Genomic DNA, 13,970 nt, shown 5'->3' on the forward strand with positions numbered 1-13,970 from the left:
CTGCAAAACTTGAAAGGCCAGCATGTCAATTTTATACATAGCTCGAACTGCCATATATACCACATTATAGCAAGTACTAAATTAAATATGAGGAGCCAGAATCTGATCTTGTTATGATATAAATCTTTACTCTCTCTCCTCAATGGAAAAAAAAAAAAATATTATTGTGTAACCCAGATTAGGATCTGGTTTTGTCAAATTGCACACCCTGTCAAGTTTCAGTGATTACTGCATTTGAATGCATAAATTGCAGATGATGTACATTAAACCAGTCCCTAGTTATCATGGAAAGACACCATCTCACAGCTGAGTCTGTGTGAAGTTTTTAGCACATTATTGTATTGCTTACAGCAATCACATTATTTTTGGAACCACTATATTTTGCTGGGTTAATAGAAGGAATTAAATCAAAACTAATGACCTTGTCAAATGAAACTTCTTAAGAGTTATAGTGGAAGAATTAACACAAAGAATTCTTTAAATCTGTAATTAGGCATTTGAACAAGAACACGCTGCGTACCAGAGGTGTTGAGAAATTACACCTTCTGTTCATTTCAGTATAAGCTGGGTACGTTCCATATATATGAAAACTAGGGTACTTTTAAATTCATACTTCAAATTGTATATAACAGTTAAGTCAAATACTTCTGAAAATTATTGAAAATTATTACCACAGTTTAGAAGTTTTTTGTGATAGAATATAAAACCCCATAGGATCAGACAACAACTATATTTTTTAACAAAAACCTAAACAACATTATACAGCCCTTAAAAGATTGAGAGCTAAAATAAGAATAGTGATATATTTGCACCCATAAATATTTAATGCATGATTCATCCTGTTGTAATAGAACCAAAAGCTTGAAGAATGTTTGACATTTAGAAGAATGGGGTTCTGCTTTCTTTGCTAGTGTTGTGGTTGGAACAGCGTTCGCATTGCTACTTTTGGTGCTAAATGTTTCCATATCGCAAGTCGGTCTATATAGGTACTTCCAGTGAATAAAAAGCAAAAAGTAAAATTGACATTTTAAAGGAGATATCTTCTGGAAGAGGTAATAATCTAATAAATTATCAAAAGATATATTTCTTTCTATGAAAATGTTCCTGTTTAAATTAAAGAATAGTGTGTTTGATGTTCAATCATTAAATTCAAAGAAATATTCTTCACTATCTGTTGGTGTAACTGGAATTGCTGGAGTGAAAAAATAGTGAAGTTTCCTTTCATTTGTGTATTTTTTTTCTCCATCTGCAGGATCTACCTTCATTTGCAACACCCACATAATTCCAGTGAAAAATCAAGAGGGAGTAGCAATGATGTTTATTATTAACTTTGAGTATGTAACAGATGAAGAGAATGTGGCATCTCCCGAGAAGTGCAAGCCAATATTGCCATCCAAACTTGTAAATCGTAAGTTACTCGTTGAAAGTTCTCTGCTTACCTCTACTCTTAGCTGGGAGAGTAATTAACCTGGGCAATAATACCAAAGAAATTATGCAATCCCCATTGCCTGACTCATTTAAGATAGAATTCAAAACAATAAGAAGTTAAATGTAGCAAACCTGTTATAAAGTTGGCAAGATAATCTATCAGATCTTTGGTAGTACTAACAGTGTGGATCTTGTGAGTACTGCTAGGAAATATAAATTCATTAGAAGTAAAACATTTCACAGAAGTGCATTATCCTTGACAAAAATTGATTATGAACGGAAAACTGCAAAAAAAGCATTATGATACAGCCCAAATATTTCACCTTAGCCTATTCAAAATTTAATATTTCTATTTTCTTTTCCAACTAAAAAATAGTTCCTGGAAGGTTTGATTAAATTAGACTACAAAATACAAAACAAGAAAAAAAAAGTTAAAACATAATTAAACATCCTGATTTTATCAAATTGAAGTATTTAAATTGGCTTGAAGGATGTGGATTTTTTTTGGATATACAGGAAATTCTTGTGTTTTCATTCCACTCTGGAACATAAGTAATGTCAAAATCAGAAAACTCTACACAAAACAAAAGTCCACTTCTCATACAGCTAGACTGTTTAGCTTTCTGTCCCACTATCTGCAGAACATGTGCTCTTTTGCTGACCTTCACTCTGTGCAGCAACAGCACATGATCCTTCTGCTTTGCATCTGCACTCACGTAATCTGCTCTTACTACAAGATTTCCCAGAACATATCGCCATTTGTACAAGCTCTTAGTAAAGCACAGCAGTGCTCTAACAGTGAACATTAAAACTCCCCCCTGGCTGGCTCAGCAACAGTTGGAAAACACCTTTTCACAGTTTAATAATCTTTAATGTTAGTATGATAAAGGGACCTGAAACCTAAGTTTTCTGATTGTTAAATCAACACTTCAGCTTTCTCTAGATAGGAGACAAAGACCAGTGCAATCTTCACTGCAAGAAGTGAGGGGAAAACTTTCCCAATGTAAGCACTGTGTACTACCTGAAGTGATGACATGCTGTATTATTTTTTCTGCTAGTTATGTTGAGAAGATTGTAAGGAGCAGGCCTGTAGCTGTACATATAACAGCATTACCAGGTTCCTTCTGATAAAAGCAGTCTTTGCCATTCTTCTAACCTAGACTTTCTGCACTGTATCTTCTGGACAAAATGCATAGGATCTCACTCAAAGCCCTGTGACTATCAAAAAATACATAAACAAAAAAAGTTCCCCCATCATATTGCCAAATCATTCCCATTTTTAAAAGGTTGCAATTTACTTGTATAACTAATTGGGATACTAGAAAATACTATTTTCATTAAGCATGGAGAAAGAGCTCTGACTGAATCACTCCGGACGGGCCAAAGTCTTTCCACTTATGTCCGTATAACCCCATAATGGCAGTAGATATAAGGTTGTGGAAAGGAGAATTCCCATTACTGGAAACTAGCAGTCTGGAAATAATTATTGTTCGCCAAATATCACATGTTTTTAAAGGAGCCTTTTTAAATATTCTTTACAATACATATTTAAAATCTTGTGCTTTTATACGTCCTTTTCTTATTCTGTTTTGCAGGGGTTTTTTGAATAACCAATACAGCAGTATTTTTCATTTTTCTTGAGATAGCATGAAAACATTTTTCTCTTTCTAGTAATGTTATGGTAAAAATCCCGTCAAGGGGTATCAGAAAAAATAATAAAATTGCATCAGAAAAAAAATGATAAAACTTACATCAAATAAACTCCACTCATATTATGTTTTTATTTCAGGATGCCATGATTTTGTGAATTTTGAACACTTTACTTCCTGATTTTAAAAAACAATTATATAACATAAATAAAATTGTTCAGCTGGTCTATGCTTAATATGGTTTTACTGAGAAAATAGAAGGTAAACTACCAATTCGGGGGGGGGGGGGGGGGGGGGGGGGAGGTTCATGTCCTGAAAAAGAGCTTTTTGTTCTGCTATCTGCGATATATCACTGTACATTTTCAAGTGTTGTCACTTGCCGTATTTTAAAGTGAAAATCCGCTAAAGAGGACATCCGCAAAAAAAGCATTTAGTCAAAACATCCTTCTCTTGTTTTACAGTAGCTATGCCTGACATACACAGGGGATTTCTTTGCTGAGAGTTCTTGAAAAATGAATAGGTTGGGGCTCCAAGCTCAGTAAATAATAGAGAAAGATCAAGGTGCAAAAGAAGGCAAAGAAAGGTGACTTGAACCATTTTCCTGCTAGTGGGTACAGCCAGATGCCAGAAACTGGCAGAAACTAGAGCATGCACATGGCTGCTCTTACTCCTACCTAGTTGCTTGTGGTTTCAGAGCAGACTTATGTGGGCAGGATGGGAGGAATGGTGATACAAAATATGCTACATATAGCCAAAAATTCCTCTTGGCAGAGAGAATTCTCGAGAAAGAGGCCAACCTGTGCAAAACATCCAGAAATAACGGCAAGATATTGTGTACAGGCCCGTGGTGGATTTGAATTAAAACAAACAAACAAAAGCCTTGACATTTAGAAAAGGCAGAAAGAGATCAATGGGCAACAAAACAAGTCACAAAAAAAGGTGGATTGTTTACCAGTAAAAACATCTTTTTTAAGTTATGTTCCCACCGTAAGAAAGGCAAACAGCAGATTCTCTAGGAGGAAGTTAATTTTTCATTATCTTACTCTATTTAGAACATACATCAACAGGTAAAGCAGGTGCTCTGTTTTCATTCGATCACACACGAAATCGACAGTAATGGGTACTAGTTCAGAAAAAAAAAAAAAAAAAAAAAAAGGCAAAGAAACAAAATCCCTTCAAATCCAGCAACCAATTTAGAGAATAAAAATAGAGAGGGAACCAGCCATATACCAAGTGCAATACATCTCTGACAAACAACCACGATAAGCAACAGCTAATGACAAAAGACAAAAGATTTCAGATTGCATTAGCATCTACTACCCAGAAGTACACAGATCATGAGAGATTTCTTTCCAGAGCTCCTTAGATTGAGTTTTCTCATACTAGAATGTCTTTTCAACATGAGAGCAAATAAAAATGACTGAGTCAGGTTGCAGGAGACAAGAACTAAAAGTGAATAGGAAACAAAAAGATTACAGTTATTTTCCTGACCCTAGAAAATAAGATAACTCTTCCATACTATCATTCTTCCTCTAATTGATTTATTATGAGTTGACATCAAATTTATCAAGTGTAACTTTGAAAAACCTTTCTTTTTTCTAAAAGCATCTATCCTGCTAGCTGCAGCCAACAGTTTTGAACAAGACTGCTTACCACCATGCTCCCTCATGACTGAAATCTAACACAATGTAAGAAAAAAGCATTCCATGCCATACACACAGTGCATTCTGTTTTCAAAGGCTCTAATACAAAAGAGGGATTCCAATCTGTTAAAAGGCTGAGAGCCCTCTGAACAAATTAAAGACCTATGGAAGGCAACGGACATTTGCTAGGTTGAGCTCAGAGACTACATTTAGATCCGGATAGGCAGGAAAACAAAAATTTACCAGCTGAATACTGGCAGATATTTAAAATAGTGTTTGTAAGCTCTTTGGGACAGGGATCCTGTCTTTTGTTATGTGCCATTATGATGGCTAACACAGCTAGGTTCTGATTCAGCATTGGGCTTGGCAGATTACAATAATAATAGATTATTAAAAAAATATGGTATGTTGCCAGTAGTTTGATGACCACATTTGTGTATAAATAGAATTTTTTTCTAGTCTGGTGCTCAAGAGCTCCTATCTTATGTGCAGCAAAAAGCTGAATAGGCAGTAATGTGAAAAGTGAAGATACTGGCTTCACATTAGCAGTATACAAATCCTTACAGCTGATCCTTTTGTTCCCTTTATTCTTCCTTGCAAGAATTTATCATCAGTTCTCTATGACAGTCTGACCAGTGTTTGTATAATCAAATAGCTAAATTTTGGAAAATCCTAGCATGCACCAAATCTGTAAAGAACTACTAAATCACAGCCAACTGAGTTTTCACGCTTTTCTGTTTCATTGCTTTTGTGTTTTGCCACAATTCTATTTTTCAGTATATGCCATTTCACTAGTAACACAAGGGAAGTCTGTGTTCATACATAACTCTCTCCTTTCAGGGAAAAAAAATATCCTAAAACATTTTTCATATCTTTTTGTTTAAACTTCTAACCAAATTTATTTAATATTTTATCTGTCCCATCTTTATATACAGAGAAGTGAGGAAATTTCTTCTGTAAGCACTTATTCCATGACTGGGTAACATCCTCTTTTCCAGTGAGGATGTATTTGTACCATGTGCACTTAAAGTGAGACTTATAGAAAGTGATTTCTGCTGCAGATGTCCATTCATCATCCAATCACTCTTTCTAAATTTTTTCTCATTTCCAGATATGAGAATTCTATTTATTCTTACTTCAAGTCTTCTTTTCTAATAAGTTTGTTTTCTCTCTGGTTTGCCTTTTCTTAGATCATGTAAAAGTTTTATAATTCCAGAAATTAACTTCTATACCCAAAGATAAAAACACTTAATAACTTTACCCCACTTCACTTTATCTGTGAAATGTTTGAAGACATAAATACCTGCTTTTTAAGTGAAATATTTGATATTTGTTTAGCATATTAAAGTGTTAAGATCAAAAGTTTTGAGATACATAAGCCGTAAAAATTGTTTTTACTCGTACTGTAACATTTCTTATGGGCTGTTCTCTGTCACATCTGATAAGACACTAACATTTTCTTGATTGTCACTATGATGATAAAAAATTATTCCCAAAAGTGTTGTTCATAAATTTTCACAATTCTAATCATTTGACAAAGTTGTATGAAATTTTCAACTCCAACCAAAATAATGCATAAATAATGGATATTTAGCAAGACGCTTTTAGAAAAAGAGAACCACTCCTGTTAGACTCACTGTAAAAGAAAAAAAGCTTCCTGTAGATTTTCTACAAAGAACTACATTAAGAACGGATGTGATTTTATACCACTTTAGCAAAAAAAACTGTGTGAACACTATTAAATTATCATTTGCATTTGTCTACCAGTAACAGTTGTTAACCAAAATAAGATGAGATAAGAATTCCTGTACAGTGTGTTGTATATACTTCATTAAACTCTTTATCAGACTTCATTAAACTCCTTATAGAAAAGTGTTAAGCTACTAAAACTTCTGTATATAAATATGGCTTTTAAATCATCTGTTGAGGAAAGGGAACATAAGTGCCCAATTTTATTCCCAAATCTGTCAAACATTCCAATCTGGCATGTTCATCCACTCCATCAATTTAATGAGGAATTTTTACAGAAATTTAAGGAACTGGTGGCATGAATTAATATTTGCTCCTGGCACCTGATTCTGTTCTTCAAAGCTGTCAAATATTTTGCATCTGTAAAGCTAGTAACTGCAAAATATCAAAATCAATCTGACACAGAATGGACACAGAGAAAATCAGCAGCCGTTTCACACTGACAGAAGGTCATAGATTTGAGGACACTGGCTTTGATATGAAGAATGTAGCTATAATTTTTCTACTCAAAGTAGACCATTTGTGGGATTGTAATGTACACATATGCACAAGTTGAGAAAAACTTCTCAGAACTTTAATTCTGAGTTGTCTTCATCTTCTGCTTTTTTACTGACCAATAAGTGCTTTTTCTAATCTTTATTCCAGTCCTTTCTAAAGCAAAACTCCTATTAATATGTAGGCTAAAAGTCAGATGACGTAACTTTGTCACAAGTTTTATTCATTTAACTTCAAAACATTTTGACTAGCTAGAAGTACTAACCTATAAGCTAATACTGGTTCCCAAACACATTACCTCATTACCTCATGGGAGAAAGCCCAGAAAGTTATTTGATTAAGCACATAATTGCATTCTGCTGAAAAGGGATATCTGAGGATTGTCTTATCATTTTATCACTTCAAAATCTATAAGCCTATTAAAGACACCCTGGAACAATTTCTTGGGTTTCTTCCTCTAAGGGAAATGAGAGGATCTCTTATACATCCAATAAATGTATACTTTTTGAATAAGGTTCAAAGAAAATGAACAGGCTAATAATATTCTTAAAACAGCTAAAACCATAATTAGAAGACCTTTCAAGCAAAGAGATCCTTCAAGGTGTTTACACTTCACCAAGTGTGGCTCTATCCTGGTCCTAGCAGTGGAGTTACATCTCAGGAGTAGAGATCGCTGCATCCACTGAAGTTAGAAATAAAACAAGCACAACTGAAATTCAAACCAGGCCTTTCCTTTAAGTCAAAAAGTTAACTCAAAAAATGGTATTTGTTTTCCTCTGTGCAGAGCACTTTGCTATATACGTAAGCATAGCAGTTTAGTGAGAGGCAAGCATATATTTTTTTCTAAACATACCTAGGCAACAACATTGTCATGAAAAATTGTATACCATTTGATGAATACAAGTTTGCCACATAGAACATGGCACATATAAGCAATAGTAACCCCCTGACTTTGCCCAAAATGTAATGAGAAATTTGTCCAGGGTCTTATTTTTAGCTGCACCACTGGGAGCAAATTCATCATAAGTCAGGGCTAGTCAAGAAAAATTGTTTTCAGGAGGACAAAAGTTTCTATCTAGCCAACCAGCAGCATAGTTCTGACAACCCCAGTGTCAATATGTGTATTTGTCTCCAAGGTAAATTACAGTGAATGTTAGGTGAACTGAGACAGTGTTGAACTCTTAGCAAAGGAATACAGCTGAACAGCAATCAACAGTAGAAGGCAGAAGGACCTCTGGTACTTTTACCTTCAGTGCTCCACAAATACCCAACTGCCTGATTAACCGAACAGCCATTAAGATAAATAAATTCTATTAGTCTTCTTTTACAGACAGAGAAATACAAGTGGGGTGGCTATATTTTGTTTCCTCATGATGGCTACTGTTGGGGCTCAGAGTAGAAGGGAAGCCTCCCTGGATTCTAGCCACTGTAATTAGCTGTTTGCACTACAGCCTCTCCCAGCTAGGATCACAGAGCTATTGTGCTATATCTTGTATAAACATGCAATAAAAAAAGGCAATCTCTGCTTAAAGAGATTACAAACCAAAAAGAGGGAATGACACAGCTTTCAGTAGCTTTCAGTGGAGGTGACTTGTGCACACTGGACAGGAAAAGGAACACAAGCTGACAACACACTGCCTGTGCAGAGACCCTGCAAATTTTCCTTTTGCTATTTAAATAAATACATAGTAAGTATGAGAAGTGAGTATGAAAAGGATTCTTGGATCAAACTAGATCCAGGAGCTTTCTTCCAGTCCTATATTTTTATTCATTTTTAACAGGTCTCCTGTCTATTTGTTCTTTTCAGGACATTTAAAACAAGTGGGTTCTTGTGAGGTTACTTGAAGGCTAGGATAATTATTTTGCAAAGTCATCCCACATTATAATCCATACCCTCAGGAAGGTACAAAGGCAGTGAGTTTTGCATCATTCTCTGATGGAAGAGAAAGACATATGTCTCTATTATTCATAATAAGAACTAGCACAGAGAACTTAACACATCTGTGCATTTGTTAAAGTGAATTAGAGATTTTAACCTTGAAGAAGGAGAATTCAAAACTATCAGGGTATCTCAAGCTTAGGCAAAGAGGACTCTACTAGATAGCGGAAAAAAATATTTAAATGGATTTGAGAAGCTTTCAGATGGACACAGGTCAAAATGAATATGTTTTGTTATTTATATAATTCAACATGGAGTAGACATTCTTTTAAGGTAAGAAAACAATATAGATCTATGGATAAAAATAAGGGGGTTTACCACCACTGTGTCTTACTTCTCAGGCATAGAATCCTGTCATTATTACATGATTATATTAAGGAGCATAGCACCCAGGCAAGTTGGGCATTTCAAAGACCTGAAAGCAATTGGCAAAGACACGTAGTCTGAGGAGTTCTTCCCATGAAGACATGAAATAAGTGAGCCCTGCCAGGAATATGAAACTTCTCTAAGATCATACTCTGAACAAGTGTCAGTGAATAAAGCCTATTCTTCCTAAGGAGATTATGAATTCTTCAACTTTCCAGTAAGTTTCTTCCAAACAAAACTGGCACTTCCTAGCAAAGAAATCATCACTAAGAAATTATAAGAGGTTCTATTTCATGAGAAATAGCATGTTAGTCTGGATACACCTACTGTAGTTTTCTGGCTGAACCATTAGCCAACTTTAAAACTTGGTAATTGGAAACATATATTCATCTATGCAACAAACTTAGTAATTATCAAAGCACTTCTTAATGGAATAGTTCTTAAATTTTCCAAATAAAAAGGCAATATACTTTTAGAACAATTCTTCTGCAGATTACATATATTGTATACTAATTCAAGCTACACGAATTTGCTTCTAAAATTTGATATTCTACCTTCTTTTCTTAATAGTCTGTTTGTTTTTTTGAACCTGTTTCTTTTCAAGCTAAAGCTTTTTGTAAATCTAGTTTAATTGTATTTCAGATGGTAACAACCTTTCGAGTGGCTCTTCTTCAGGTAAATCTATCTTCTAAAATTCTATCTACTAAAGTCCTTTTATTGCTTTGTTCTGGTTCTATTATTTCAAGATCTCATTACATTTTATGTAATTCTAGAAGAGTGCAAGTCAAAATATGGCTCTTGCTCCCACTCTCTGAATACTTATTTCTCCAAAACTATAGATATAACAGCTAAACTATTAAATTTAGTATAATTATACGACATATAAAATCCAAATGTACTGATAATTTTCAGCTTATTATCATTGAAGCTTCTTGTATGCAGAGCATAAAAAAATTTCAATCAATATATGAGAAAAAACACACTGCAGAATTTGTTAGCGGTATATAAATTCAGTGTTAAAACATAAAGAGAACTTCTTCAGGCTTCTTGTCTCAGACAAAAGCAATATTTTTTATTCTATGAAGTTTGCAACCAAAGTGATGAAGGGTCAAGAATTTCTTGAGAACTTGATTTAATAGATGGAATGAATTATTTTTTCCAGCTACAGAAAACCCCACCATATTCTCAGCAAGACAGCAAAATATTGTGCTAGTTGACAAATTCTTTGCATATAAAATTTGTTGTGATGCTTGCTATTTTGTTTAATTGCAGTTATTTACTTTTTCCTTCTTTTCCACTTTTAATTATGTCTAAGAAATAAAAATGCAAGAAGTAAAATCTCCTTCTGAGAGGACCAAAAATTATTTTTTCTTATGGCTTTTTCACAAAAACACTGTAACTCCTATAATCTTAACATAATGAACAAGATCTAATAAAATGGCATCTCTATCAACAAATGGGAAGAAAACCAGACAGGTAAATGTACAGGTTCATATTAACATCCAAGTATATAACCATTCTGTCTTTTGAGGGAGACCTTGAGAACATTGTTCAGACTAAATTCACTGGTCAACCACACACAGCATAGCCCTACATGTAGCCAGAGACTTCATTCCCTTCCTTTCATGTTTTGACAGGCTACCTCAGAGGCCTATGTGTAGACAGGAGGATCTGGAACCACACTATTCTATAGCCATTCTCAATAGTACTTTTTAGGAGAAGTATAGCCTGAAGACAAAAATGTGCCATCACCAGCACAGCGATAAAACAACTTTTTCACTTACAAGGGAACATAAAGAATATTGCTGTTTGTTACTAATACTGATAGAACTCAAGTGCAATCTTAAATTTTAGAGAAAACTAAAAGAAGAACTGAAGTGCCAAAATTAAAGCAGACCATACCAGAGGATAAAAAAAAACCTGTGTGTATGCAGTATCTGAGAACTATAAATTTAAGCTTCTAAAGTTAATAATTGGATATGCATTCCTTTTCCTGCCTGAAAAGAAATGAAGATTATTTAATGAGCAGAGCAAGAAAATGAGCCACTTTTGTATGCTTCTCTACATTTGGGGGAAAAGAACTGAGAAAAAAACTTAATTGGCTCTTGCTCTAATTCTCTGTCCTAAGGCCTGCTGAGCCCAGACCGAAAATAAGGCAGCATCACATGCCTCAGTGTTTGCATAGAGTACATTCAAGTATTTGCTGCTATCTTAGACTGTCAATGTTTAGGGATTCCATTTCTCAAAAGCAATTGTTTCCTTCAGTCTGTTGCATGAGTTGTTAGATGGTATTTCCAAGCCTTTGAGCAGCAATTCAATAATTGCCAGTGTCTCTATTTCTGATAACCTAGATCCTGAAAATTCCTTGACAGTAGGCATTCAATTATCAGAAAATTTTTCAAGAAAGAGCTGACTTGTGCTCCTTTTGCAAAAGTAATTTTGGTCATTGTTTGGGGAAGTTTCAGATCAAAAGTATTGTTGAATTAACCCATGGTCTGGAGGATAGTCTGTCATAATTGATCTACCTTACCTGCCCTTGTCAAGGAAATCTCTCTCTCTTTAGAATAGGTTGATCTTTGTGGATATGTATGTTGTATTCTTTAACTTTATATACTGAAAAAGTAACATGTTTCATATTATAGCTAGACCAGTCATCCACTATGATAAAACTACGCAAGACTTGATTTTCTTCAACACTGTACCACAGTTAACAGGTTGTACTGGAACATGGGCAGCTCACAGTTTGATTTATCTCTCAGCCTAGGACAGGTGGTATGTCATACCAGGAAGCAGTTGGGACAGTTTCTACACGTTACTTAATTCATCTTGTGCAAACTTTTTGTGCATTTGAGCTCCTTTGATTTGATTTTGGAAAGTCTAAATCTAGAGAAGGTTGAGAGTCTAATAGACTAAATTTAGCTCCCAGCTAGGGAGCCTGAGACCAGCTACCACTTCTTTTCCCTTTGGATGACTTATCTGAAAGCAGTTTCAGATACTGGTTTCTGCATCAGCATGAAAGTAACAATGCTACTAGAGATGCTACAAAAACTGACTGGGCAATTCTTCGAGGAGCCATCGTGACCTCCCAGCTGCTATCTCTTAGGGCTACCCTTCTGCAGTGCTCAGGGTAGAACAGGAATCCCATGTGCATAGACATGGGCTAAACAGACTTTGCATCACATCATAGCATCTACCAGTAATACTAAAACCACTAAGGAAATTGTAGTGAAAGTAGAGCTCTCTCAGTTGTAGGTGTTTCTCTGACTTTGCCACTGTGTCTAGTATGTAAGTATACATTTTCACCACTAGAAGTTTGAGGAGTACCTTCACTGCAGCAAGGCAATATTCAGGCCAAATATCATTTCCCTTCCGTGTTACAGAATGCTTGCACAGAACAGCTAGGGGAATTACTTGCCACACAAGTGTATTGGGTTACTAAGAAATCCTTATTCAGATAAGTTTTTGCTGGAATACCCCATTTTCAAAATTAAATTTGTATTGATGGAGCAGGAAATTTGTAGCCGTGGTCATAACCATTAATAAGATCTTTTTGGAACCAATTTTCATATTCTTTTTTTTTCCCCCACCACAAAATTCTAGATGATGGTATTTAGTGTTTAAGAATTGCAATTTTCCATTAATGTTAACATTTCCCATTTCAATACTTATGTAAAAGCAAGGCTATTAATTTTTCTTATCAAGATAGGCTTTTTTCCTACACTTTTTTCACAAAACTATTAACCAAAACATTTTATTTCTATGAATTCTAAATATCTTATCTTTTGATCTCCCAAAATATGAGACAGAATTTAAAAAGGCTTTCAGAAGGCAAGAAAAGTCAATTTGAATATGGGACTTTGGAGATAACTACTCTGTGAACAGCTTAGAAATGTGCTTTCTTATCTGCAGTATATTTTTGGACTGAGTTCTGCTATTTAGACACTCTAAGGGTTAGCTGAGATGGCACAGAGAATAAATGCAACCAACAGATTAACTCATTTGCAAATTACTTATTCAGTGAAGCAAGGTTTGAAAGGAGGAGGTGGAATATAAGCCTGGAATTGTGACTCAGACTCAACTGCTTTCCTCAATTGCTCTTAGCAAGCCACAATTATACAAATCTCTGACTCAGCATTAAGAGGAACTTGGCCATCTAGTCTTCAACTTCAATAAAGCATAAGGATTTTAATGTAACATTATCTATGTATTTATAGTAAATAGCTAGTTGCATCTCAAAAATGTTCTAGTATTGTAAGCCAAGATAAATCTGCTCTGACATCATACCTACACAAAGCAGGGGTTGTCCACTTTCAAACAAAAGATTTTACCCCGTAAACTATGCCAGGAAAGCTTTCACTGACCCTTCTAGTCTATACTGGGATAGTGGGCCTGGCGCCATGAATTTTGCTTCATGACAAATTGTATTATTACTGAGCCGAGCAAGGAAATGTAATGTAAACTAGACAAATTCTGAATGGGCCTCCTGACAGCTTTAGCTGCAGTACTGCAGGAGAGAGCTGAATGTCCAACACATCATATAGCTCATTATCTATACACTGATGAGGGATAACAATACTCCTTCTCTAAAGAATATTCAAATTAAAAAGCAGGGAATAGGGATTTAAACTCTGAGAGCATTTACTACAGTTTATAGAAGAATAGGAAAAAGCTACTCATTTAAGTTTTCCATTTCATGCCCAA

At 34.9% G+C, this 13,970-nt stretch overlaps 1 protein-coding gene across 1 annotated transcript in view; it reads left to right on the forward strand.

Moving 5' to 3' along the window:
• Window positions 1-13,970, forward strand: part of KCNH7 (potassium voltage-gated channel subfamily H member 7) — a gene marked incomplete at both ends in the record, with an annotated part of 241,690 nt that overhangs the window by 142,269 nt on the left and 85,451 nt on the right. The window contains one exon of the mRNA XM_082312493.1: window positions 1,253-1,408. Coding sequence (XP_082168619.1) covers window positions 1,253-1,408 — 156 coding nt within the window. The remainder of the gene's footprint in view (window positions 1-1,252; window positions 1,409-13,970) is intronic.

This window comes from Platalea leucorodia, assembly GCF_965183815.1.
Source record: "Platalea leucorodia genome assembly, chromosome: 5".
NCBI lineage: Eukaryota > Metazoa > Chordata > Aves > Pelecaniformes > Threskiornithidae > Platalea > Platalea leucorodia.